Genomic DNA, 27,105 nt, shown 5'->3' on the forward strand with positions numbered 1-27,105 from the left:
GTGCAATAGGCAACCACTGGGGCCAGACACTTTCTAAACACTCAAGGTGCAAAAAATAGTCCAAAGGGTAATGCAGAAAATTAATAATGTAAGCTAGACACAGTAAATCTCAATTTTTTTCTGAAATTGGGAGCAATAGGAATACAATGATAAGCATCCTTGAGATCTAGAGTCAACATGAAACAGTAGTCTGGAAGCAATGTTAGAACTAACTGTAAGGTGGGCATTTTGAATTTTGGAACTTTTACAAAGATTTTTAGAAAGGACAAATCTACAAGTGTCCAGCCAGAAGTGCACTTTTCTTTGGTAACATAAAAAATTCTGGAGTAAAATCCTTGGCCTTGTGTATCACAGGCACTGATTCTATGACCCCTGCTTCTACCACATGATGGAACACTGACTTTTGTTTGGCTGGGATTTTTGTTTGTTCTACCCTTGAAGGAAGATGCCTTGTTTGGGGGGAAACTTGGCTACAGGAAACATCCCAGATACCCCCATACATTAAATTGCCTCTATCATCCCACCATTTGAAAATCTGTGTAAGACAGGGCCCAAATACCATTTAGAACTTAAAGGTGCATTCTGAAGTTCAGCTTTTAAATCATCAGAGAAGTTCTGATTATGCAACTAAGCAAGCTATCTTAATGCAATTGAAGAAGCAACACTTCTCAAGAGTGTATACGCACATTCAGGCACACCTCTCACAGCATGTTTCGAAACCTGAGGTAAATTAGAAATAATTTTATAAGACTTGCCCTGCAGGTAGGATGCCGCAGAATTATCCAAACTGTACACACACTGTAAAATAAATATATTTCAAAGTCTGGTAACCAGAGGGAGGATAGCCAATGAACTGGGCATCTCATCTTCCATAAAGTCATATACCCTGTCTATCTCTGGGGTAGTTCCCGACTGCTCCCATGCAAAAACATCACTAAATCTAGCAATCATCTAAGAAAAAGTGAAACAAAATGTATGCACTTATCATAACAATAAATCTGGGTTGTTTGCTTCCGCCCTTCCTCAATAGATGGGTTATCGGATCCATCTAGGACCCGACATTGGCCAGAAAGACTTTGGATCCAAAGTTCATGCTTATACCCTTACCCATAATTCCCTGTCACTAGTGAATTAGCCCAGACTGAGTTTGTCCATACCTTACAATTAAAAATCTGGTATACCCTCCTATAAACAACCAAATGCCTCAAAGAAGAAATCTGCTTCCTGTTCTAACGTTTGAAGAGTACATGACCAACCCATGGAAACCACCAATACAGTCACTCTGGGACTAAAAGAAAAACAATCAAATGGGGGAAGGAGAGAAATAAGTTGAGGAAGGATGGAAGCAGACATCACAGATCTATCATTATGCTAAGTACCTAACTTTTGCATCTGATGTTGTCTCTTCTGTCCGTTCTTTAATGGATGGGCCAAAGTTCCAGCTACTATAAACCTTGTGAGGTCTCATGGAAAGATATTCTAAAGGACAGCCAGACTAAAGGAAACTCTAGACCTATACTGTAAATCAAACTTGTAATGAGATATGAAGGTATGCAGATTAGATCAACCAGCTGCAGCACAAATGTTGCCAAGTGGTATTCGGGAGAAAAATGTAGTGAAGGTAGCCAGTGATCTAGCTGAATAAGCCTTATGTGGTTTAGTTAAGTATAATCTCTTCTCCTTAAATGTGAAATACATTCAGATAACCAAGTAGAAAGAGTCACTTTAGATTCTCCCTTTCCTAATTTGGCTGGAGAAAAGGAGAAGAACAATCTGTCAGTCTTTCAAATGTTCTTAGTGTGGTGCAAATAAAAATGGAGTTGACAGTGCACATCTAGCAAATGTAACACGTATCCTCTTTGATGGCAAATCTTGGGAAGAAAACAGGAAGATTGACAGGCTGATTACATGATATTTCAGAAACCACCTTAGGGAGAAAGGAAAGATTTGTTCTTAGAGTAACCCAGTCCTTATGGTTGATCAAATAAGGAGGTTTACAAGAAAAGGCATGCATTTCCAATTTCCTCCTAGCAGAGGTGACTGCTGCCACAAACAAGGTATTCCAAAAGCCAGATATTTTAAAAAAAAACATAGCTGCAGATTCAAAAGGGTATCTGTTTAAGGCCTGTAGAAAAATGATAATATCTCAAGGGGGTACATGATCCCTAAGGGGAGGAATTAGAAGGAAAGTACTTAGGAAAGCCTTGGGCGATCTAAGGGAAGCAATGGATGACTGATTTTCCCAATATAAAAACTGGAAATTGCTGCCAGCTGAACCTTGATAGTAGAGTAGCTAGCAGCACAGAGCAAAGCCAGGAAGTCCAAGATCACTGAGACAAGGTTTAAAAAGGGATCAAAATTCCTAATGGAAACCTAGACTGAAAATATCTTCCATTTACTTTTATAAACCTTCCTGGTAGAGGGTTTCTGAGCAGAGGTCAAAATGTAAATGACTTGAGATGAAAGTCTGGACTGTCTAACCACTACTGAAACTGGAGAAACCATGGGGTCAACTTGAAAGGTTTTTATGTACAGTTGAGACACCCCTGACAGATGTGAGAGAAGATGTGGAGTAGGTTCCATCACCCAAGGGGGTGAATCAGATGAGACCAGTGGAAGGGAAACCAAGTCTGTTGAGGCCAAGTAGCAGCCTTCTTCAACATTGCTTTCTGCAGAAACTTTGGGATGAGTGCAGTGGGAGGATACATATAAAGATGACTGTGGGAGCAAGTGTGGATCAGAGAATCCCTTAGGGAATCTCTCTCCTGGGAGATTAGGGTAAAGTACCTGTTGCATTTGATACGGGTGGGGTAAGCAAGCAGATCAAAGCATGGTTGGCCTCAGCAGCTGAAAATCTGATCTGTCACTGTCGGAATGAGGGACCAATCATGAGGGAGGAGGGCAGACCTGCTCAACCTGTCTGAACACCGGAGTTCCCCGATAGTGCACTGCTATCAGAAACAGTGAGAAGACATCATCCACTGCTAAACCCTCATGGTCTCTCAACATAACAGGTAAGAGCATGTTCCTCACGGTTTGCTGATATACCAGACTATTTACATATTGTCTGGATGGATGGAGATCACACCCCTGAAAAGGGAGTCCTGGAAGGCCTGTTATGCTAGAAGAACTGTCCTTATTACCTGAATATTGATGTGAAGACTGGCCTCTGAAGGGGACTATCTGCCTTGGACAGTCTTCCCAAACAAAACGACCCCTCTCCCACCTTAGCTGGGAAGCATCTGTAGTCACTATAGCTTGGCGAGAAGGAAAAACAAAGGGTCAACCCTGAGAAACTACCGGAAATTCTACCCACCATTGAATATGGGGTTACAAATTTTTGTAAGATACAATGGAAATTTCATTGGCTGACATCTGAATGATCACTGAGCTGACAGAGTCCACTGAAGAGCCCTTGTATGAAATCTAGCTAGGAGGACTAAGGTAATAGCAGCTGCCATGGGACCAAAAAGAAACAAAACAGGAAAGTACTGCTACCACTTGTTGCTCAAGCATGACAATCCTGGATTCAGTTAGGCTGGCCAGCTGCAACTTGGTGTCCAGCTGTGCTCTAATGAACTCTGGCTTGAAAAGGTTGAGGATGGGACTTGGTCATGTTCACAGCTATCTCTAGATGTAAACAAAGTTGGAGCAAGGAGTCCATGGCTTGGAGAAAATGATTCCAAGTGGGTGCAATTATGAGCCAGTTATCCAGGTGTGGGAACACTCGGATCCCACGCAGTTTGAGAATAAGCTGCACAAATGCCATATAATTGGTGAACACCTTGGGGGAGGTCTGTGACACAAGGTACAGGGTTTGAGTCTCACCCTCGAGGGAAATTGGCTAGGCTTAAAATTACCCACAAGAGCAGCTAGCCTAGTACTTACTGTGAACCTATGAAGCCAGACTGAACAATGGAAATAGTTTCTGATGGACAAGAGTGGCAAATAAGATCTGAGGTAATTCACTAATGACAGGGGATTATGGGTAGAGGGAAAAGCCTGAGTTTTGATTCCAAAGTCAGAGAATAGCCAAAACTGGATTCTAGATGGCATCTGTTGAAGAATGGATGGAAGAGACATCAGATCACTTGTCTGGACTTGAGCTCAGGTTCACCTTCCAAAGAATCAGACTGACTGGGCTTAGTGTCAATTAGGAAATCATCATTGTTCTCCTCAGACTTCTAATCACTTTCTGAAACAACAGAAAGGTCTCTAGCCGAACTAGTACTGGAGCTATGTATGAGAACACAACCATCAGAATTATCTGCACCAGGTACTGGAACAGCCCTGGAGAATGTGTTTAACTCCCATTTCATAGTGGCTGGCAAAGCTACACTAGGGGGAGAAGGGGCAAAAGGTAAGTGGTCTACATACAAAGCAGTGGCGTTGACAGAATGACTAACCATAAGCTGAGGCATACTTTTATTTTTTTTTCTAGGTGCAACCGGACCTAAAGTTTCTAGTAATAAACGTCCTCGCACAACTAAATTCTGCAAAACTGAGCTATCATCCCCAAAAAAGTTTGAAATGTGTTCTGAATTCTTTTACACCTGACAGACGATAAATAATTTCCAGTACATAAAGTCTAAACAGCAAAGCAACCAAAGTGCTAAACCCAGTGTTAAAAATTACCTCCATAAAACCACATTAAATTGACAAAGTAACATTTCATAGTAATTTAAACTAAATCTTCTTGTCAGAGAGTAACATTTTTTCAGTACATTTCAAAAACTTAAGTTGATGTAAAAATAGCTAACCAATGTTAAAAACACACACAGCTGAGTCATAATTATGGTAAACAATGTATTATTTTCCTGTCAAAAGATGAAAGTAAAGGTTAGTAACAACAGTAAAGACAGGCAAGATTAATTCATGAATCTGAATTCACAAGACATCTCCTACTATCTAACAGCACACACACACACACTGCACTTCTGAGAGAACTACTAAACAGCATTTTTCAAAGTTAGAAGCCAAATAAACACTGCTACAAGTAGAAATTCCTACAGGGATTACTGTAAACACAGACAGAAAAAAGCTACTAAAACAAATATATATTTTAAAGAAACATAAAAACAGAAAGAGAATAATAAACCTAATAATACAATGAGAGAAAAGAGGTCCTCAAATGGGGCTTATCTGAACAGTAAGCTGGAAAATCAGCACAGAGACCTGTGAAGATTCAGAGGACTTTGATCTTTGGATGGCAAAAAAGACTGAACACTCATTTCCTGTGACAACTGAAAGTTTCCCTCTCAGGATATGGTCAGCGAATCAACTGTCATAGAAAGAGAGGGGGAGGCGAGTCTGAGCTTTTGAAAAAGTACAGTTGTGTACACTTACCATAAATGTAGCTGTTCGAGTGTATTCACTGTTGCAGTCATTACATTTGGGTTATTTACTTGCAGGTAGCCTTCAGTCGTCCTGATTAACAAAGTCTTGGGTCCTGTGTCGGTTGCTGTGTCTTCTTCCATGACGTCAGGTCGTCAGGGGTATAAAACATGCAGCCGACGCCATTACATCAGTTTTTCTTGCCCCAGATGTCAGGTGCCCCCCCCCCCCCCCCCAATGAGGAGCAATTAAATATAAAAGTACAATGATATACCTCCAACAAAAAAAGCAAATACACCAAAAAGGCTTTTAAGCCTAGTATAGGAAAGTAGAGGTATAGCCAAAAGATGTTAGGGGGCTGGAAGGAGGGTAACCAGGACTGCAACAGTGAATACACTCGAACATCAACATTTATGTAAGTGTACACAACTGTACTATGTTCTTCGTGTTTCACTGTTGCAGTCATTACATTTGGGTAGATTCCCAAAGTTATGGTTGGGAGGAGGAATTCAGATAGCATTAGGACCAGCTATAAGGCCTTGCAAGACTGCAGTGGGAAAGCCAGCTCTGGATTTAGAGAAAATTGGCAAATGATAATGCTTGGTGAAAGTATGCACAGAACTCCAGGTAGCAGCTTCTAGGATGTCCCTGGTACGAACGCCTCTGAGAAAGGCTGTAGAAGTAGATGCAGCCCTGGTGGAATGAGATCTGATCCCCTGGGGATGGGTTTTTCATGGTGCTTATAGTAGAAATGAATGCAATGGCCTATCCATTTAAAAATGGTTTGCTTTGAAATAGCCTTCCCCTCTGCTCCTGCAGCAAATGTCACCAGCAGATCTTCAGATTTCCTTTGAGGTTTAGTCCTGTCCAAGTAGAATATAAGTTGTCTGTGCACATCTAAGGAATGCAGTATCCGTTCCCCTTTGTTCTGTGGATTGGGAAAGAAGGTTGGCAAATGAATAGACTGATTAAGAGCCACAATGGATACCACCTTGGGCATGAAGGATGGATTGGTTCTGAGGGACACCCTGTCCGCATGAAAGATGATGAAAGGCTCCACTGCCATTAGGGCCTGAAATTCAGATACCCGTCTAGCTGAAGTGATTGCTAAAAGAAAACCTGTTTTCCAAGAAAGAAATTTTAAGTCTGCAGTAGCAGCTGGCTCGAAAGGAAGTATAGTGAGTTTCTCCAAAACAAAGTTAAGGTCCCAAGCTGGGGTTGGAGCTCTCCTGGGTGGTCTCAAATTTTTGGCCCCTCTGAGGAACTGCTTGAGCAGTGGATGAGAGAAGAGGGGAGGTTCTGTGCTATAATGAGCTGAAACGGCTAAGGCGTGGATTTTAATGGAGGAAAAAGACAGGCCCTTGTGAAGCATCTCAGTTAAGTATTGTAAAATCTGAGGTAAATTGGGCGCTGATGTGCTGATCCCCTGAGATTGATTCCAGGCACAGAATCTTTTCCATTTTTCAGCATAAGATTTTCTAGTACTAGGCCTCCTTGCCTCTAAAATGATATCCATCACAGGTTTACTGAGGCCTGGTAGAGGAGAGATTATGTAATTAGCCAGGCTGCAAGGTTCAGTGTTAGAAGCTGAGAGTGCAGAATTTGGTTCACCTGCTAAGACAACAGGGAAGGAGTCTGCGGCAGGTGCCATGGGGATAACCGTGACAAACTGTGCAGGAGGGGGTACCAGTGTTGGTGTGGCCAGTCTGGAGCAATCAAAATCATCCTTGGTTTGTCCTGTTTGATTTTTAGTAGTACTTTGGAAAGCAGAGGCAGAGGGGGGGGAAGGCACAGACTGACAGGTTTTTCCAGCTGAAGGACAGAGCATCCACTTTCCAGGTTGCTTCTGGGGAGTCCTTGTGCAAAATTTGTCCAATTGGTAGTTCTGGGGAGAGGCAAACAGGTCTATATCTGGGCTCCCCCATTTGCTTGTCAACATGTTGAAATCCTTGGTTCCAGTTTCCACTCGTGTGGGTCCATGAGGTTTCTGCTTAGCCCGTCTGCCAATGTATTTAATTCTTCTGGTAGGAATTGAGCTTGTAGGTGCACTTGGTAGCTCATGGCTGTGTTCCACAATGCCATGGCTAGTCTGCAGGGTAAGAATGTGTACCCCCCTGCTTATTTATGTACCACATAACAGTGGTGTTGTCCGTCTTTACCACAAGTTGTCCTGGAAGAATGTGGTCCTCGAAGGCTGTCAAGAGTATTCTGCACAGCTAGCATTTCTTTTTGATTGATATGCAGGTGCATTTGACTTGGGTTCCATTTGCCCTGAATGCACTTCCCTGCCAGGTGAGCCCCCCCCATGCATAGTCTGATGGGTCTGTTGTTAGGGTTTGGGCGGCAGGGGGTGGTGTGAAAGGTAGTCCCTTGTTTTGGTGGCAGGTCTCTGCCCACCAAAGGAATTCTAGGCATAGGCAAGGTATGATAGGAATCATTGCTTCTAGATCCTGAGAATGTTGACACCATAGGCTTTTTAGATACTGCTGTAGTTTCCTCATATGCAGTCTTGCATATAGAATTAGAAGAATGCAGGAGGCCATGAACCCCAAGGCTTGCAGTGTTTGTCTTGCAGATAGCTGTTTTTTTGTGGCCACTTGTTTGAAGTAGCTTGTCAAATGAATTTGCTTTTCTGGCATGAGGTAAGCCATCTGGGAAGTTGTATTTAAGCTTGCTTCCAGGAATGTAATTTGCTGACAGGATACCAGGTGTGATTTCTTTTCGTTTATGGTGTACCCCAGACAAGTTAGAACCCTTTGTACAAAGGCCAGATGATTCAAAAGTATGTCCTGGCTTTCTGCCTGAATTAGACAATCATCCAGGTATGGGTATATTTGAATATTTACTTGCCTGCAAAATGCAATAACTGGAGCTAGGCACTTTGTGAATTCCCTGGGCGCAGTAGATAAGTCAAAGGGCAGTGCAGAGAACTGATAGTGTGTGTAGCCTGCTTTGAAGCATAGGTATCTTCGCAAGAAACATTTAGTTCTAGGGAACTACTAAAGGGGCGGTGAATACCACACAACGTGGCTGGCTAATATATGCCTTCGGGCAGATAGCCCAGTACCAACCTATGAACCTATAAGATTCCCTGATTGGGATGTGCAGGTATGCTTCTTTTAAATCTAGTGTTGCCATCCAGGCATCTTTGCCTAGCATAGGAAGTAACTGGTGAAGAGTCAGCATCTTGAATTTTGGAATTTCCAAAAAGGTGTTTAGAGTAGACAGGTCCAGGATAGGATGCCATGAATTGTCTTTTCCGGGTACCAGGAAAAGTTTCGAGTAGAAACCTTGTCCCTTTTCCTCTTCCGGTACAAGCTGAATAGCCCCCATGCTTAAGAGAGAAAGTACTTGTTTTGGGCCTCTGCCAACTGATTTTGGGGTAGGTCCGGCCACCTGCTTGGTGTTGGCAAGGTGTGGAAGTGAAATCTGTATCCCTGGGACACTATACTTAAGACCCATTTGTCTTGGGTAATGAGTTCCCAGTTCTTTGCATTAAGAGCAATCTTTCCCCCCAAAGGGGCAGTCAGTTGATAAGTGCTTGGAAATTTTAAACGGAAGTCATTGAGACAATTTACCATAGGGGGGAGTCTTATTACTCCCAGATTTGGAAGTGGAGGCCCCCCACTGCTTAGTCCTGTGTGTCCCTTGGGACTGAAACCTGGGGCTTTTGCTGTGTCTGAGTTTGGCTTGAGAAGACCCAGAAGGGGCTGGAAAGGACCAATTCTTAGAGGGCCAGTGCCTACTAAATCTAGGAGGCTGAACTTGTAAGAAATCTTTAACAGATTGCATAGATTTACCTTTATCTTCCATCTTTTTTAAGAACTTCCTCAGCCTTGTTGCCAAACAGGCGGTCCTGATTTAAGGGAGCATCCAACAATTTAACTTTAACATGATCAGGCAAGGATTGCTCCTTTAGCCAAGCATGCCTTCTGAGCACAGACCCAGTAACAGCAGCCCTGCAAGAGGCCTTTAATGAATCAAAAACACATTGCAAAGTATGTTTTTCCAACTTGTTCAGCAGAATGCATTAAATCCTGTAATTCTTTATTTTCAACACAGTCAGGAATCAACATCATTTCCTGTTTAAGCAATCCAATAACATGTTGCTGATACTTTAACATATGAAACTGGCAGTTTAAAGCCCTAATGGCCAAGGTTGCAGAAGTGTAAACCTTCTTACCCCATTTATCCAGCGCCCTGGAGTCTCTATCAGAAGGGGTAGGATTTTTAGCAGTACAAGCCTTAATGCCCAGTGGCCCCTGTGAAATAGTCTCTGGATCCGCAATAGGATTTTTAAAAAGGAACTTGTGTGACTCAGGGACCCTGTAGTATCTGTCACATTTTCTGGGAGCAGGAGGCAAGGAATCTGGGGCCACACTAGATTCCGAAAAAGCATCATCAACAATGTCTAGTACAGGAGGAATAGCTAAAGGCTTATGCTGAGGTAGGAGTAAGAAATCCCTAAGCCTCTTTTTTGAATCAGAAAAATCCTGGCTTTCCCAGTGGAAATGCTCCCTTAGAGTATGCAAAGTTTCCCCAAAAGAAAAATCCTCTGGAGGGGAAGCAGACGGAATGGAGTCCTCTGCATCAGAATCCTCATAAGTAGATAAGGGCAAATCCAGATCATCAGAAGACTCAGAAAAAAACAGAATCTTGGTCAGAAGATTCATAAATAACTTCAGTCCTAGGCCTCTTAGAAAGGAGGGTTTGGCTATCCCTGATTAGAGTACTTAAATCTTCAGCCATTCTTATCATTTGTTTTTTAGGCAAAGAGGCCAGAGCATGTGGCCTGGGGGTCGGTTTTTTTAGGCATGGTTCGAGATTTAGGTCTAAGTGAAGAAGGAGGCATCAGTTTAATATGCAAGTTCGTAGGCCTGAATACATCCTCAGAAGCCGGTGCCTGCAGAGCGGCTCCGGACCCATCCAAGGTAGATACACCCGCGCCTTCCATAGTTGAAGCATCTCGCAGTATACCGGACTCTGAATGGGTCTCAGTAGAGGCCTGCGAATCAGAAGTAGCAGGTATTAGGGGCTGCAAAAGCGCCTCACTGAGTACCAGCGAACTGGCTTAGGAGAAGCGTCGTCAGCAGTTTTGGATCTTGACGGCCTGTCTCTGTCTTTATCTTTGCGTTTTTTCAGAATTCCGGTAGTCGGATGGCTAACCGACGACATTTCTGGATAATTAAACACAGAACCGAAATATTTAGAGGCGAAAATAAACCGACGATGGATAGTGCGCTGATTAAATAAAGCACAAAACCGACAGCAAGGTACGTCGTGGTCAGGGCCTAGGCAAGGAATACAGTACGAATGAAAATCTTTATGAGGTATTTGCTTTCCACAAGTAATGCAATTATTAACTTTTACTGACATCGGTAAGGAGCAAGAAAAAATTTCCCCAATGGGGTACTTAGCTTTAGTTGAAGACTTCGGTTCTGAAACTCAAAAATGAAAATTTCAGGAGTCGGCTGACTGGCACTTGTGAACTGCTCCTGCTGCGGGCACCGCACGGCAAGAAAGACTGATGTAATGGCACCGGCTGCATGTTTTATACCCCTGACATCATGGAAGAAGGGACAGCAACCGACGCAGGACCCAAGACTTTGCTAATCAGGCCGACTGAGGGCTACCTGCAAGCAGATAACCCAAATGTAATGACTGCAACAGTGAAACACGAAGAACATCTGGCCAGTACTGGGACCTTTGGCAGATAACTCGAAATGTCACTAAGGCAGTGGAATGATGAACACACGGAAATGTGTGTTTTGGGAATATAACAAGTTGTCAGATTTTAAAAATTCTTTACAGAGTACTTTTGGAGGAATAATGATTGTAACTAAGGAAAGGCTTCTTTTGAACTGGGCTATATGATCTGAATTGCTTGCACATAGAACGCCCTTGCAAAGTTTAATACTACTGGCCACCAAAAAATAATTAGTAGAAAAATAAAATACTGAATATTGCAAAGGAAAAACTAATTGAAAGTGGGGTCTTTAGAAAAGGGAAGGATCAGATTACTTAGAAATAAATGGAATTTGTGGGAACAATGCATGCAAACAATGTATAGGATGAGGAGCAAAATGTATGGGAAAGCAGGATCTGATCAATTTATGTAATGTTGGATTGAATGATTACTGTTAAAACAATAAAACATATATACAATGCATTAAGTTATTGAGAAAACGTTTAAAATGCTTTGTTTTCTCTTCTGTAACTTTATGGGGCTCCATGACATTGTTCAATGTGTAAAGTTAATAAAGGTATTTAAAATAATATTTAGAAGGAAGAACTGGGTAAACGCTTTGAAGCAGTGGCTGCACTGATAACAAGCATCTGTGTTAGTGCATACTGCCAGATAATAAATGCAGAAACAAAACATTTTGAATGTTTTCTGCATTTAATTTGGTTTTATCATTTTAATGGATTTCAGCTGTTAAATCATAGTGGCAGAATGTAACATGTTCAGTACCATGAAATAATTTCATAACACTAAAGAGCTGCATGACAAAATAGTCCAGTGAAGTATGCAGTGCACACAAGGCGTCTTTCACTAATGAACCAATCTACACATGATAAATCTAAACAGTCCAATCTCCCTGCTCTGTGGGAATACATGCAAGAAAAGTAAAATGGAAAACTGGCAACTGCAAACTGGGCTTAACTATATACCACCTGATGTATTGCAGCTTACTTCAGGCTATCTTGTCAGGGTCGCAAAAGTGTCAGAGCAAAAAGCAGTTTTTATTTTTGCCTACACATTGGCCATTGAAGATTAGGCATTTTAGGTAGTTTGTTCACAGACTAACTGAATATGCCATCATTGCTTTAAGTAAAATTAGAGTAAAATTAACTGACAACGGTGTTTTTGAACACTGTTATATGAAGCCATGCTACACAAAGCCAATGGCTTTCATGGCAAAAAAAAAATCCTTATCCAATTTACTTGCACTTTGGTGTCTTTCTAAGAATACAAAACAGGCTATTAGTTGTAATGTATTTTGAGACTAACTTCTGGTGTGCTGATGTGCAAGAGGCTCACTATTTATTTCAGTTTTATTTATCTATTTGTTAACCAGGTGTGTAGGTCTGATATACAACCTTTTCCAGCAATTACCCAGGCCAGAGGCACAACGCTGCAGTAAAACATATCACCTTGACAATATATACTGATAAAAGACAGAGAGATAGCAATCAAATAAGACTACAAAACATAAAAAAGAATATCACAAGGGGAAATGCAATGCAAAATCAGCCCAGCCATTGAGGTTAGACAGCAAATGGTAGCATAAAATGCAGTAAAGATGAACAAAAAGCGCTCAGCCTCTGTCTGAAAAGTACTGAAATTTGTAGGTGATATGCAAGGGATCAATCAACTTCTTTCAAAAACTAGAGAAGATTTGGTGATTTCTGATTGGTTCATTAGCTGGTTCTACGTGCCCTGGGAGATTCTGGAAAGGGCCTTTTCATCAACAACTAGACTGAAAAATGGTCTCATAAGAGATACAGTCCCATGAGTCTGAGATCTCAATGAAAAGTGATGTTACTTTGTTGTCAATCTGAAGGCTAGGGTAGTTAGATTCACTGTTACTAGCATTCAGTTTAATCTTTTTTAAGGAAAGACAGCGGAGCTCAAAGTGACCCAATAAGGAGATAAAACTACACTTGTTATTAATCGTATTCTGTAGCAACTGGGTATTACAAGCAGAATAGAATGTAATCACAGAAAAAGTGTACTTGTACTTGAGTATTATGAGATTTATGTCTCATGCTTTCCAAACATCAAACACTAAGATCTGGGCAGCTTACAGCAGTACTTAATTTGTCATAGGACTTTGCTGACATTAGCTTCTTGTGTGAGTCATTGAGATGAAACAGCAAAGAACAGCACAATATGCAAATAAAACAGACAAAAAGATGTACTGAGATTCTAGCTTATATTCTTAAGTTATGCAGCTAGACATTTCTAGATATTTTTGATAGAATTAGAGTACTGTTTCTATGTATAAGGCTAATTTCTGCTCTCTCTCTCCCTCTCTTTTTCCCATTCTCCTATCATGTTTCTTTTCACCACCCCTACAAGCCAATATTCAGTACTGAGCATTCCTTACAAAATTCTAAGAAGGCAAAAGGTAATCGAAAAAAACAATGGGTGAGTAGGTGAAACTGAAAAGCACAAGCCTGTAAAACTGTTGAGAAAACCAAGTTTTTTTTTCTTTTTTTCTTGTTCTTTTTGTTCAGGTGCCTGCTGACCATCTAGCCTTTCCCTATTGGACTTGAGCCAATGAATTCCCTTGTGGTGGGGGAATCCTCAGAACCACAAGGAAGTGAGCTATCCAAAGGGGTCATCATTCAGGCAGCCATAAGGCTAGTTTGTACGCTTCACCAATATCCTGGCTATGATGGCTCTAACTCCAGTTCTGTCACTGCAGAGGCCCACAACAACTTCCCTGTGCAGACGCATGGTTCCATATACTCACAAGGAAATCTATGACTGACTGGTAGCTTGCTGAGCTTAATGTCCATCTTGTGGCACTACAACTACATCACTGTCCCTCTCTGAGCATAAGTGGCAATTTGTGGTCAGTTCTACACTATCCTACCTCTCCCAAGACGGGTACTGCCCATCCTCCCTTACCAGCACTGTCAAGCACACAATCACCTAATCAAACTCAGGTCAAATGGACCATACAATAAGGACTTATTTTCTCCAGTTGGCTGGATTATGGAGAAATCAAAGTTTGGTGAGACCTGCATTTATCCAGCAAGTCAAAACAAACAAAACAAAATGCTTAAAGGTGAAAAATATTAAACTAACCTTAAATCGTTCCACTTTTTGCAGATAAAGTAGGTGCTGGTACACAAGGTTAGGGTTTTTCTGAATGTGTTCACCCAGTGCTTGAATAATTATGAGAAAAGTATCACCATCTAGTTTATTACTCATCAAGCGTGGCAAATCCCTTGGTTCAATATTAGCTAAAAGTTCAGCACATGAACCGATATTCCATTTGGATTTTACAGCATTAATGGCTTGACCAAACTCGTATGCATTAGTAGGCATCAAATGAAGTCTCTCTGAAGAACCACAAGATTCTCTCGCAACAGGCTCCCCTTCTTTTTCTTCATCTTCACTCTCAGACACCTTCAAAAACAAAATGTATATATTTAAAAATACAAAGTGCACCAGCAACTCTAACAAATTAAGTGAAACAAAAACACTTCATAGTTTTGTATTCCAATATCACATGAAGGTGTCAAGTTTTAATAAATCTATATGTTTTGAGAGTAGGATATAATGCATCACACATGTCATTCTAACCCTGGTACTTCTTATTCAAGCAATGCTATGCAAATATTTTATATTGCAGAAAAGTGCTAAAGAAAAGATGATTTAATCCCTGAGGGAAAAGTACAATAGTGTAAGAATTTACCATGACAGTAGATATCCTACTGATAACTGTTGTAGAAGTCCAGTACTGATGGGTAACCTGATGCCTTGCCTTCAGACCAAAGCCAAAACCTTCCTGATGCACTATACATCTGACATATGACCTCAGCCTGAGGGCCTACGGGTACATAAGCAGACATATGGGCGTAAGGTCCTCAGACTATCTAAAGTCAGGAGATCCTGGAAAAGCCTGATTATATCAAGCATAAAATACAAGACCAGCTGTGATGCCTGTGCCCTGGCCCAGCAATCACTGAGCCTCAATTCTCACCACTAACACCACAGAGGGCGTCTCATATAAGAGGAAAGGATAACAAATACACACAGTAAAGTACAGTTTCCCTTAAGTGCACACAGAGATCACAGTCAGTCTGGGGCTGGTCCCCAGTGGCACAGCTATAAGGTCCAGATCTCAGCTTAGCTGGCAAGCTAACCTCCAGTACCCTCTCTGTCCAAATAGTGTTTCGTGTCCCTGCCCAAGTAGCCGACACACACACACACACACACACACACACACACACACACACACACACACACACACACACACACACACACACACTTTGAGATAAGTATTTATACAACTTCACAGACACTCCTGGGAAAGGCTGACACAGATTCTCCAGCTGTGTCCCTTTACCCAGACTATACAGTAGAAATTACTGCCACCACCAGCTAATAATTATCAGCTACCCAAAGGCCCTTAAAAGGGTGTCCAATTATTACTGTGCAATATTATTATCCAATAGGTAAGTGTGACTAATGAGTCTTAAGGCTTATTAGAGTGACTTTGTACAATAAACTCTATAAATATGCAATGTACTCTAGACCTTAAGTTATCGCTACATAAACCAGTCACAGTTGAAAAGGGTTTAAAATATTTAATAATAAATACTAAAAACACAAGACAATGCTACGACACCACAGTGCTATTCAAGAGTTCAGAGATCACACAGAAACTTAAAATAATTCAGTAGTACAGTTCTGACATAACAAAAAAACACTTGGTCTAATCTTTATAGTCCTAGCTAGTTCTACAAAAAAACACACATCTAAGATAACTTACTTAAGACAACAGGCAGTGCTGCAGGTTGGATATCAAGACAAAAATGCTCAATAATCTCTGGTTCTCACTGTTTAAATTGAAACTGCAGTTCTGCTAAACATTACATCATCTTTTACACCTTCCTGGTTCCCAGGCCACACAAACTGCATTTACATTCTTTTACACTTAGAGCAATAAAGGACATTCCACATGTAAATTCTGGTCATTAACTTTAGCCTTAAAACAATAGGCAGGAAGCCTTCATCTAGCCGGACCGGAGCCGAACTGTAAAACATCAAAAGCAGTGATGAAATAATTTTAATTTCAAAGAAAAGATGTGAAATGCTTGACTTAGTTTTCCTTACAGCAGATGGCAATGTTGCTACAATCTTAAAGTTCAACATTTTAGTATTTTCTTTCATTTAAGAAACAAGCCTGTATTTTACATTTACATTTACAAATGCCAGAATTATGCATCAAATTCTATTTGGCTAGCCTGGCAGCCTTCACCCATCTCTACCCAATCTTCACACCAGCTAAGAAGGGAGTGAAGTGTTCCCCCTTAGTCCGCAAGGTATATAGAGAAAAGGATCTCCATCTGTTTTTTTACTAAACAGAAGGGAGAAAGAGGGAGGGTTGTAATACTACAACAATGATCAGAAGGAATGATCATAACCTACTGTTTAAGTTCTTATACAACAGTACTATGGCCTTCCTTAGATCACTGTTTAGTATTTCAATACTGACGGGCAATTTCCAAAACTAGATGATGTTGAGAGTAGATTGGTTGAATACAGGAGAACTGTCTACCGATCCTAGCAGAACAGATCTGGTAAAAGAGGTCCTAGACCTGAAGAATGCATCCACTCCATAATGTTTAGTAAAGATGTTAAATGAGGACCAGGTGACCACCTCTAGAATAGGTCTGGAGTCAATGACTTTGAGGAAGATGAGACTGCGCAGGTGGCATTGGCTTTCACAGGTGAAGACAGAGACTTGCAGTGGAAGGAGTAACAGAAGGAAATGGATGTAAAGATCCAGTTAGGGATAATCGGTTTGGTGACAGGATACCAAAGCCGGAGGAAACAATAGGTTGGCCAGTTTTCCTGAAAGCTTTAGTTCTGTCTAGGCAGAATCTTAGCTGTTCGTGCACATCAAGGGAATGAAGAAGTCTCTCATCCCTGTCCTGGTTGAGTGACAGGTCATTTATTACTCTAGGCATAAAAGAGGGGTTAGCCCCTTAGCAGACCAGCCCTTATGGAAGATAATGAAGGAAGGAAGGGAAGGATGGCTATTAGGGCTTGAAGCTCAGAAACTCTTCTAGCAGAGGTAACAGCAATCAGCAGGACTGTTTTTCAGGTACATAACTTTAATGAAGAGGACAGGCTGCTGGTTCAAAAGGTGGTAATGTAAGATTTCCAAAACAAAGAGGTCAGATTTCAGAGTGGCTGAATAGCCCTCCCAAGGAGTTCAAGTGAAGGATTCCTTTTAAGAACTGTTATCTCAATTCTGGAAAGCGGCAGTGGATTTAAAGGCATGCTGCAGAAATAGCAGAGAGGTGTGCCTTGATGGAGGAATAGGCTAGGCCACTTTTGAGTAACTCACACAAATAAGACAGAATAATAGGAATGCCCACCGGAACAAGGTTTTCATTCTTCTCGAGACACCAGATTGAAAATATTTTTCTAATTGGAGATGTAAGATTTTCTAGTGGTAGGATTTCTTGCATCATTGAGCACCTGCATCAAGTCTACTGAAAACTGGGTGATAGAATCTTAATCCCTTTCTGACACCAAAGAGTCCGGTTGACAGTCTGCAGGTTGCAGTGGATCACAGAGCCCTTTTTCTGTGCAAATCCACTTTGTGGGGTAAATTGTAGCAATGATCCCTCGCTAAGTGGAGATGAAAGTGGAACTAATGCTGCTTAAGCCAAAAGGAAGTCGCTAGTAAGATTTTTATTTTGTCCTTTGGCTCGTCAGGAGAACTTTTGGGACTGGAGAAGGGGTGGGAGGCATAATGCCCCCCCAGCTGAAGGACATGGTGTCCAGTCTTCCGGCTTGGAAGCAAGGGGTCCTGGAGCAGAACAGCTTGAGTTGTCTGTTCTGGTAGGAGATAGATAGATCTATTTATGAAGTACCTCGCCTATAGATTATGTCCAGTAAGACCTCTCTGCTCAACATCCATTTGTGTGGATCTGCATGGACCTGCTTAGTAAGTCTGTTAGAAAAATTGTCTTCTGAAGGAATATAGACAATTCTGCAATGTCTCATCCTAGTACAGCAAGTCTGCATAACTGGCAAGACTTGGTGGTCCCTGTTTGTTAATGTACAACATGACTATGGTGTTGTCTGTGAAAATCCTCAGGCCTGAGCTCCAGGGATGGAAGAACACCAAAAGGGCTTGAATACGGACTTTTATTTCTTTTGTACTGATGTGTGCTCCCTTATCTCTTTGGGGAACTGCTGGGCTTGAACTCTTCTGAGGCCCTCCACACACCCCAAATCAGATTTGATGCAGCTATATGAAGATACTGGGTGGATATGAGTGGGTGGAAGGAGACTCCTACATTCAGCTGAATTTGAGAGGGATTTGGAAGATTCAGTGGATGACAGTCCCAAGACTAAAGGGTCTTCAAGTATCACTGGATCTTTTTATATGTAGTCTGGTGAATGATACCATGGGTATTGTGGCTGCCATGTAGACTACAGCTCTTAGGATTTATCCTGTTGTGGCTGAATCTACAGGGAACAAGGACTAGAAGGAGCTGGACTGGGACAGAACTTTATTCTGAGGCAGGGAGGCCATCACTGAGAGGATAATCAGTCTGCAACCTAAGAAGACTAGCTCCTAGGACAAAGCTGGAGAAGACCTCTTGAGGTTAAGTGAGGAAACCTGGTCTTTCCAGAAATGATATACTGCAGCTGAAATTTAGCAGAATAATGTTCTGGGAGGAGGCCTAAATGAGAGGGTTATTCAGGTAAGGAAAATGTGTACCCTTTGGGTTCTGCAAAAAGCAATGGCTGGTGCAAGGTACTTTGTAAAGACCCTGCCAGTAGCAGGTAGACCAATGGGTAAGTCAGGAAACAAAGCATGATTAAAAAAAGAGAAATCCTGAGGCCTTTCCGGCAGGAGGGAGTGTATAAGAATGCGTATATATGCATCCTTCAAGGCTAACAATACTAGAAAAGCCTGTGGAAGGATAACATGAAGTAAATTCAGCAAAAAGAGCATCTTGAAAGAAGGCACTTCCAGAAAAATGTTGAGGCAGGACATGTCCGGTATGGGTCTCCAGGTATTTAATATAATTTTGAAATATCAAAAAATATATAAGTGTCAATGTGACATCCCTACTTTGGGCCAGTAATCAAGGAGCCTCAATCCTCACCACTGACACCAGTGGGAAACATTCATTTAGAATAAAAACAGGTACACACAGTAATTTCAGATGCAACTCTCTGCACTAAGCACAGTTTCCCTTACGAGCACACAGGGAGCACACTCCAGAACTGGGGCTAGACGTCCTCTCCAGGCTCCAAATATGACCCCACCTTTCTCTCTGCAGAAACCAGTGCTGTGTGTCCCTGTTCCAAATAACTGACACACACAGCCTTTGAGATCTGATTTCCACACACATACACCTGGGAAAGGCTGACACAGATTTACCAGTTATGCCCCCTCTGCTGAGACTATAAGGTTGATTCACTGCCACCAGCCAGTTACTTTAAGGCTCTCACCAGGGTACCCAATTACTCTTAGTAAAATTAATAATATTTATACAAATGGTAGTAATAGCCAAGCGACAAGACTTTCAGGAGCAAAAAGCCCATAGTGCCACCAAATAAATGCAGTTATTCTCCAAAGGTTAAACTATTTTCTAAAAGACCAGCCACAATGAAAGTTTAAGATGCATTTAATAATAAATAATAAAATAGAAAAATGAAAATAATTAATATCTATTTGCAATAAACACTAGAGTTTCAATTCACAGGAAATATAAAAAACAACACAGATGGAAAGATTCTGACATATACATTATAACAATATTTAACTAGTCTCTCTATATTTTCCTAACTGACTGAAGAACTACTGTTTCCTGGTTATTTACAAAAGCAAGGCAAGATGAAGTGTGTGAGTGGTCTTGTCAGTTCCAAAAACAGAGTGATGAGTGTCACTATCACATCTCTCACTAACATCTAAAATAATTTCACTGCTGGCTATAGAATGACATCACATCGGGCCACCTGACTCTGTGGTTCTCACACTACCCCCCCCTGACTAGAAGCAAAACCAGAATCTAGCAGAGATGTGTCACAATACACGCCTATAGCTTTGCTAAGGCATATGAAGACCGTAAAACAATTCCAATACTTTCATCCTTTTTGTAGAGACTAACCAACTATTCTCTGGCACTCCAGGGTAGCTTCACCACGAAGGACAATAAGAGCAGGATCCCAGAACAGACATTGCGTCTCTGGCTGCGTCTGGGCCTGTGAGATACAATATTTGTGGCCTAAACCAAGTCATTTAATTTCAAGCTATTTTTCCTAAGGTAAGATGGGCTGAGCTTAACCCCTTCCCTTCCAGCATCCTCTGTTAACATATATACATTCAGCAGTTACCACAATAAAGTCTGACATACACATATTTTCTTTTCTGTCCAGCAGGACCCACTGTTGATACATTTTAAGCAGTTTTACAAATGCCTTTTTAACACAAGCATCTGTACAAATCAATTTGATATACAAATGACATAAAATTCTTTACAACAATCCTGCTAGCTATGTTTGCATATTATACACATGCACTGCTCTATTCTCTCTGGCACAGCTGGCACTACCTCACATCATCACAGTCAGCATGGATTTGTTTTAGTAGGATTATTTTAGGCATTACAACTGTCAAAATGGATTTCTATGTTTCAGACCAGAAAAATGTTTGCATTCTGAAATGCATGGGTGCAGCAACTATATACTGTCACTTTAAATAAAGCTCATAGTACTACTTTGTTATGACACAAAGGAACATTATGGAACATTGCTTGAGTAAGAGACAGTTTGGCCTTGTTTTCTTACATATTCTATTAAGAATATTGTGTTATTTGCATGACTACATGGATAAAACCATGCAAAAGCAGAACACTGATGAAAAAATACTGAAAGGTAACTAGTATCAGCAGTCACTGGATGATAACTGCATATTTCTAGTGTCAGTTAAGGCTACAAATTATAACTGGAAGGAATTTTCCAGAACAGTATCATGTTGATTTGTTTTCAAGTACTTAAATGTTTGTAGTTCTACCATGTTAGTTTAGATTATGTGAGACTACATTAGATTACCACAGTCTTTGCTTTATGCTGCCAATTTATTAGGAACAATAAATGTCTTACCTTACACTGACTTTGTGTCTTAGCGGATTTACAGACAGCAATAAGGAACCTCTTAACACTTATTATCCTCCTTCCTGGGAACCAAAAACATCCTTGAATAAGAACCGTTTCCTAAGTCTAGGGATGTGACTGATTCTATAGTCACCTGGGAGAAAAGATCCTAAAGGGTGGGAAGAGATAAGCCTGGTGTGGAGGAAGAGGAGGGATTCCCCTCAAACAATGGAGTTCCCTCCAAGACATTTAGTACCCATGCTGGATGATATACAACATCTACTTGACTGCAGTGATGAATTTCCAAGCTGAGAGGGACAAATTGAGTCATGTGGATGAGGGGGTTTGTGTACTGATCAGAGAGGGAGAAGTCAGTAGATACTCAGACAGAGCCTGGTTTATCTGGAAGAAGCACTTTTCCAGGTTTTATTCCTGAGTAGACTTCTCTTGCAATCTTTTCTTGGGCTGTTTCCTGACCTTCTGGAGTTAGGAACACCCTATGGACAAAGGAAGTAGGCTTGGAAAGATGATTCTCTTGATATCTAGATGCTGAAGTGAGAAAAATCTGTTTGAAATCTTGCATTATATTTCCCCTTCGCCTGCAAAGTTTTGAAAGGTCCTGACATAGTATGGCCAAATAAAAGGTTCCTGTAAGGGGGGGGGGGGGCATCAGCTTGATCTTGATATCCTCAATGAGGGATTGAAGGTGAAGCCAAGCAAGTCTGTGGATAACAGAACCAGTGGTAACTGCCCTGGAGGAAGCCTTAATAGAATGTCTAGCTACTTAAGTAGCCTGATTAAACAGAGATGGCATGTGTCTCATTTTCTAAAGCCTCTAAATAGCCATAGTTTATTTAAATCCCCTAGAACTGTTAATAGGTATTTTGCCATCTGTGTTTGATAATTTAGGGCCCTAAAAGCTAAGGTAACAGAGGTGTAGACCTTGTTGCCATACATGTCCATGATTCTACTGTCTCTGTCTGATGGTAACACATTAACTGTAGGCAAAAAATCTTAATGGGCTTATTAGCAGAGATTGAAAAGACTGGATAGTCTGCTACAGAGTTCTTGTAGAGAAATTTTATATCATCAGGGACCTTGTAAAATCATGTTTTGGGTGCTGGAGGCTTTGAAGCTAGGCAGGCAAAGGTTGATACAAAGACCTCCTAAAAAGGTTTCCAAGACTTGGGGAAACATGTGAGTTTTAAACTCATGTAAATTACAGCATTGTTTATGTGTGTTAGTGACTTGCCTGGATTCCCATTCAAAATGCTACATCGTACTAGAGATGGTCTCCCCAAAGGAAATTTATTTTATTTTTATTTATTTATTACATTCGTTTACCGGGTAAAGTCCGACTAGGCAGAAGCCCATTTTCAGTGGCGACCCAGGGAGCAACGCTCCAGAATATACAGTAGAGATATGCAGTACATCATTAAAAAAGAGATACAATTAATTACAGTAGACATGAAATACAGATTCATAACAGTGACAATGACCAACATTTGAAAAAATAGGCGAGCATTAGACAGTGCCAGGAATAGAACCAAGAAAGATAGGAAAGTTTATCTAAAACATAAGACCACTCTAGCTACTAATAGAAGAAAAGTAAGCAAAGTGTTAGCTAAGAGGAGATAAACAGTAATAAAGAGGGTAGAAAAGGAAGGAAATTAAAGGGAAGAGCAAGATGAGGAAAGAGAAATAATATAGGATAAACTAGGAGTATAGCTGAATAAGAGAGAGAGAGAAAAGGGAATGCTTAACCAGGAGTAAGGCAGCAGCAGAGCTAATGATTTGCAAGACGTTCTTTTAGGAGGTGTTTGAACTCATGAAAGTTAGGGTTTTGAGCTACAGGTTGGGAAGTGTGTTCCAGAGCTTGGCAATTATGTAAGAGTAGAGGGAGGAGCCTACTGTGTTGTGGGGTTGGGTAACCTTTACCAGTAGTTTGTTTGAAGACCTTAGTAGTCTGTCGTTCATATTTGGCTGAATTAGATTAGTAAGTACAGGGCAATCATTGGGTTGGTAAAGTATTTTGTAAGTTATAGTCAGTTGATTGAGTGTTAACAGGTTAGGAAGTTCAAGCCAATTGAGTTGGGAGAGAACTGAGCAGTGGTGGGTTCTGTAAGGGTGGCCAGTAGCAAATTTGGCAATTTTGTTGTAGCAGGATTCTAGATTATTCAGGTCTGATTTACATAGTTTGGTAAGTATTTGGGATCCGTAGAGTAGGGTGGAAAGAAGTTACGAGCGGGCGGTGGCTAGCCTGGTACCATCTGTGAGAAAAGGTTTGGCTCTATAAAGGGTGCCTAGTTTGGTGTGGATCTTTTTGATGGTGAGGGCAATGTGGCTATCAAATCATAGAAAATTATCAATAGTGACACCTAGAAGTTTGGTTTGGCTTGTAGGTTCTATATTGTTACCCTTTGAGGAAAGTATTGTTAGGGGACTGAGAAGTTTTTAGTTTATTTCTGAAAACTATTATCTTGGTTTTGTTAGGGTTTAGTATAAGCTGGTGATCAGTGAGGTATTCTTCTATGTCCTGAAAAGCAGTTTGCATTTTTGCCTGAAGTTCATGAGAAGTGGGGGCTGAGCAAATAAGTGTGGCATCATCTGCGAATTGGACTATGGAGGCTAGATGGGCTGCAGAGCTGAGGTTATTTGTAAAAATTATAAAGAGTAGGGGGGGTCAAGTATGGAACCTTGAAGAACTCCAATAGAGATGGGGGGAAGGGTGTTTTCCCATTTGGTAGCTTTTTGACGATTAGAGAGATAGCTATGGAACCAGGACAGGGCAGATTAGCTAAGGCCGTATGAAGCTAATTTGTTGAGGAGAATTTGGTGGGAAACTGTGTCAAAGGCTTTTGACATATCAAGGAAAATGGATGAAACAAATTGGTCTTCATTTATGAGACTTTGGATAGTGTTAATAAAAGATAGTAGGGCAGTGGTGGTGCTATTTCGTCTATGCAAAAGTCAGCAGACAAGGTGCTTCATCATCTGATATTTTAACACCTTTACTGAATTATCACTTACAAACATACATTTACTCGTAAATTAAAGAAAACAAACCATATTAACATGCTCATATTTACAAACATTATACATCAACAAACATTCTTCTGTACAATCATCATCAATCCAACATTACATAAATTGCTCAATTCTTGTTTTCCTTTAAATCTCACTCCGCCTCCTCCAAAACATCATTCTGCATGTATTGTCGCACAATTTCCATTTTTTATGTAATTTACCCTTACTCTTTTCTAAAACTCCCACTTCCAGTTCTTTTATCTCTGCTACATATTCACTACTTCAAATACAGTTGGTTTAGACTTTGATTTACATTTTCCAGTAATTGCTTGTTTGCCAGTCACCAGAATTAATCTTAACAAGGCATTACTATTTCTAGACAATTCAGATGTTGTATTCCAGCTCAAAAAATGATTTCCTTAGTTACACTCATATGCTCATCACACAATATTTCTTGGACAGAAACCTGTCAGGAATTTTTAGTTTGTTAACTCATTATACTCCCAAAACATATGCCCCTAGTTACCTCCTTCTTTCTTATCACACCTCTAATATTTATCATCTACCTTAGAAAAAATTATCTGGAGTCTGCCTGGGGTACAAAATTACCTACGCAAACACTTCCAAGCCAAAATCCTAAATCTTCTACACTTTGTTACATATTTCAAAGTTATACATATGTCCTCCCATTATTTCCTAATGAACTGCTTATCCAGTCTCTCTTCCCAATCTTTTCTCACCTCATCTGACTGATTGCTATAGTTATTGTGCAATATTTTATATGCCCTACTAATTATCCCTTTTTTAACAACGGCTCCTCTTCTAGATTCAACTAAAAACTCTACCACAGCAGGTATTTCCCTTAGGATTTCCCTGTCTCTTTCTCTTTGCCTATAATCTGATAAGGTATCTTCATCATCTGAAGCAAGCTGTTCAGAAGAATGTATATGAGAGGATTAGGCTAAGGAATCCTCATCAGAATCAGATTCCTCCTCCTCAGATCAGGATTCATGCTGCCTCTTCAGAGGAGAGGGGGGCTTGTGAAGGAGAGGAAAAGAGGAGGCCTCAAAAACAAAATTGTCTTGTACTGGCCTTGTGAAAAATCAAGTCATTCATTTTTCTGTGACATCAGAGTGGGAAAAACATTTTTTTTTGTTTCTTTTTCTTCGGCAGGATGCCCACCTTTGCATAATGCAAAGGTTCAGAACCCTGATGGACCTCTATTAATGTGCCTGATAACTCTTCTCTAACAAGAATCGGAGGTATGCCCTCTGGTCCCTCTGAGACGATCATCCTAGGTTACACCTTCTCTACCACCATAATAGGCTCAGTCACATCAGATGTGCAGAAAGCAGACACCAAACCAGCCTCCAGCAGGGTAGCAGTAGTGGATGTCTGAAAAGGAATCAGGCACACCTTGGATTCCTGCTGCATCTCAACAGGAATGCCTGAATCAGACTGGGCAAATGAGGATTCGAGTTTTAGTTTCTTGATCTTCTCTTTGGGTGCAAATGGGAAGCCCAAGGCAGAGGATTTTGTCATCTTGCTTTGAGCGAGGTGCTTCAGACATTAGGTCTCTAAATACATATTTAGGGAGGAACATCTGATTCTGAGTTTTTTTTGATGAATAATTAGAAGATTTTACAGTTTCTGTAATTGTGTTCAGTTCTTAAACAAAACAGATATTGGAAGTGAAGGTCTTTATAAGGGATCTGCTTATAACAATTGCACTTCCCCCTCTTAGATGACATGAAAAAAATCTTAAGTAGAAATTAAAGAATAAATAATGCTCCCCAAAAGGGTGCTTATCTGAGTACGCCTAGGCAGTGGAAGTGGCGACAATGCGGTGTTCAGACTGACGGGAATAAAGATCTTACATTTGGGCTGGCGTCAAGATAGTCTGGGCTGTGGTCATAAACTGGAAGTAAAATGCATCAGGAAGGTTTTTGCTTTAGTACACCAGTTAGACATCAGGTTACCTTGGGCAGAATAACCCATTAGTGGTTATGTTTTATGACCTAGCTATTATACAAGAAAACAGTGCACATTTACTGTACATCTTTAAGACCAACTGCCCTTTGTATTTTAACAGGTACTAGTGATGGGAGTCAATCTCACACTGGTGGTTCCATTACAAATTCCAATACTGAGCAGTGATGTGTGGTTAGAACTGGACACCCTTATTTATCATATAGAAAATGATGACAGCAGGTGGAATGATAAACTTGTCCCATTTACCTTAACAGCTGAACTTTGAGGAGAGGTCTTTCAAACACTGAATTAAAACATTTGGGTTCCCTACCTTTTGCATTCCTTGTTCAAGGCATATTTTCCAGTAGTCTCTATTTCTGTTGTAAAGATGAGCTTTGATCTCGCACCCACAAACTTCCGATGTAAGCACTATGAGACTCTAATATATAGACATCATAATCACATAGTCACTCTGGTTCTTTGAGCCTCTAAACCTCACAGGAAAGTGGGCCTGTGGTAGGGAACTACCAAGTGCAGAGCTCACCGAATGGGAGTTAAAAAGATAACAGTAACAACTGAGAAACACTTGTATAAATAAAAATTATTAAGCCACTACATATAAGCCTCCAAACAGGGAAATAGGAAAGTTTCAATGTTACAATAAGCTTTCTTTGAATATCTGCTAGAATGATACTGTTATCTTGAGGAAAAGACAATGAAGCAGTAAGTCATAACATTAGATATAAACCCAAGCAGTTCTCTTCCCTGTGAGGGGACAGTTACAGGATCCCCTGTAGAATTGCCAAGGCTAAACTAGCCTTGCCTATCCTATACTCATCCCTACAGCACAACTTTTGTTATTTCTCATTTGGCACCCAGAGCACCAGTCTTTGAAAACAAAGTTT

The 27,105-nt window shown here is 40.8% G+C and overlaps 1 protein-coding gene across 1 annotated transcript in view; it reads right to left on the reverse strand.

The window, feature by feature from the left end:
- The window catches only part of SPAG1 (sperm associated antigen 1), a 3,545,022-nt gene that overhangs the window by 46,084 nt on the left and 3,471,833 nt on the right, over positions 1–27,105 (reverse strand). Inside the window, exon 18 of the mRNA XM_044075164.1 lies at positions 14,153–14,476. Within this exon, the coding sequence (XP_043931099.1) occupies positions 14,153–14,476 (324 nt within the window). The remainder of the gene's footprint in view (positions 1–14,152; positions 14,477–27,105) is intronic.

This window comes from Protopterus annectens, chromosome 6.part0 (assembly GCF_019279795.1).
Source record: "Protopterus annectens isolate FY-2018-M chromosome 6.part0, PAN1.0, whole genome shotgun sequence".
Classification (NCBI taxonomy): domain Eukaryota; kingdom Metazoa; phylum Chordata; order Ceratodontiformes; family Protopteridae; genus Protopterus; species Protopterus annectens.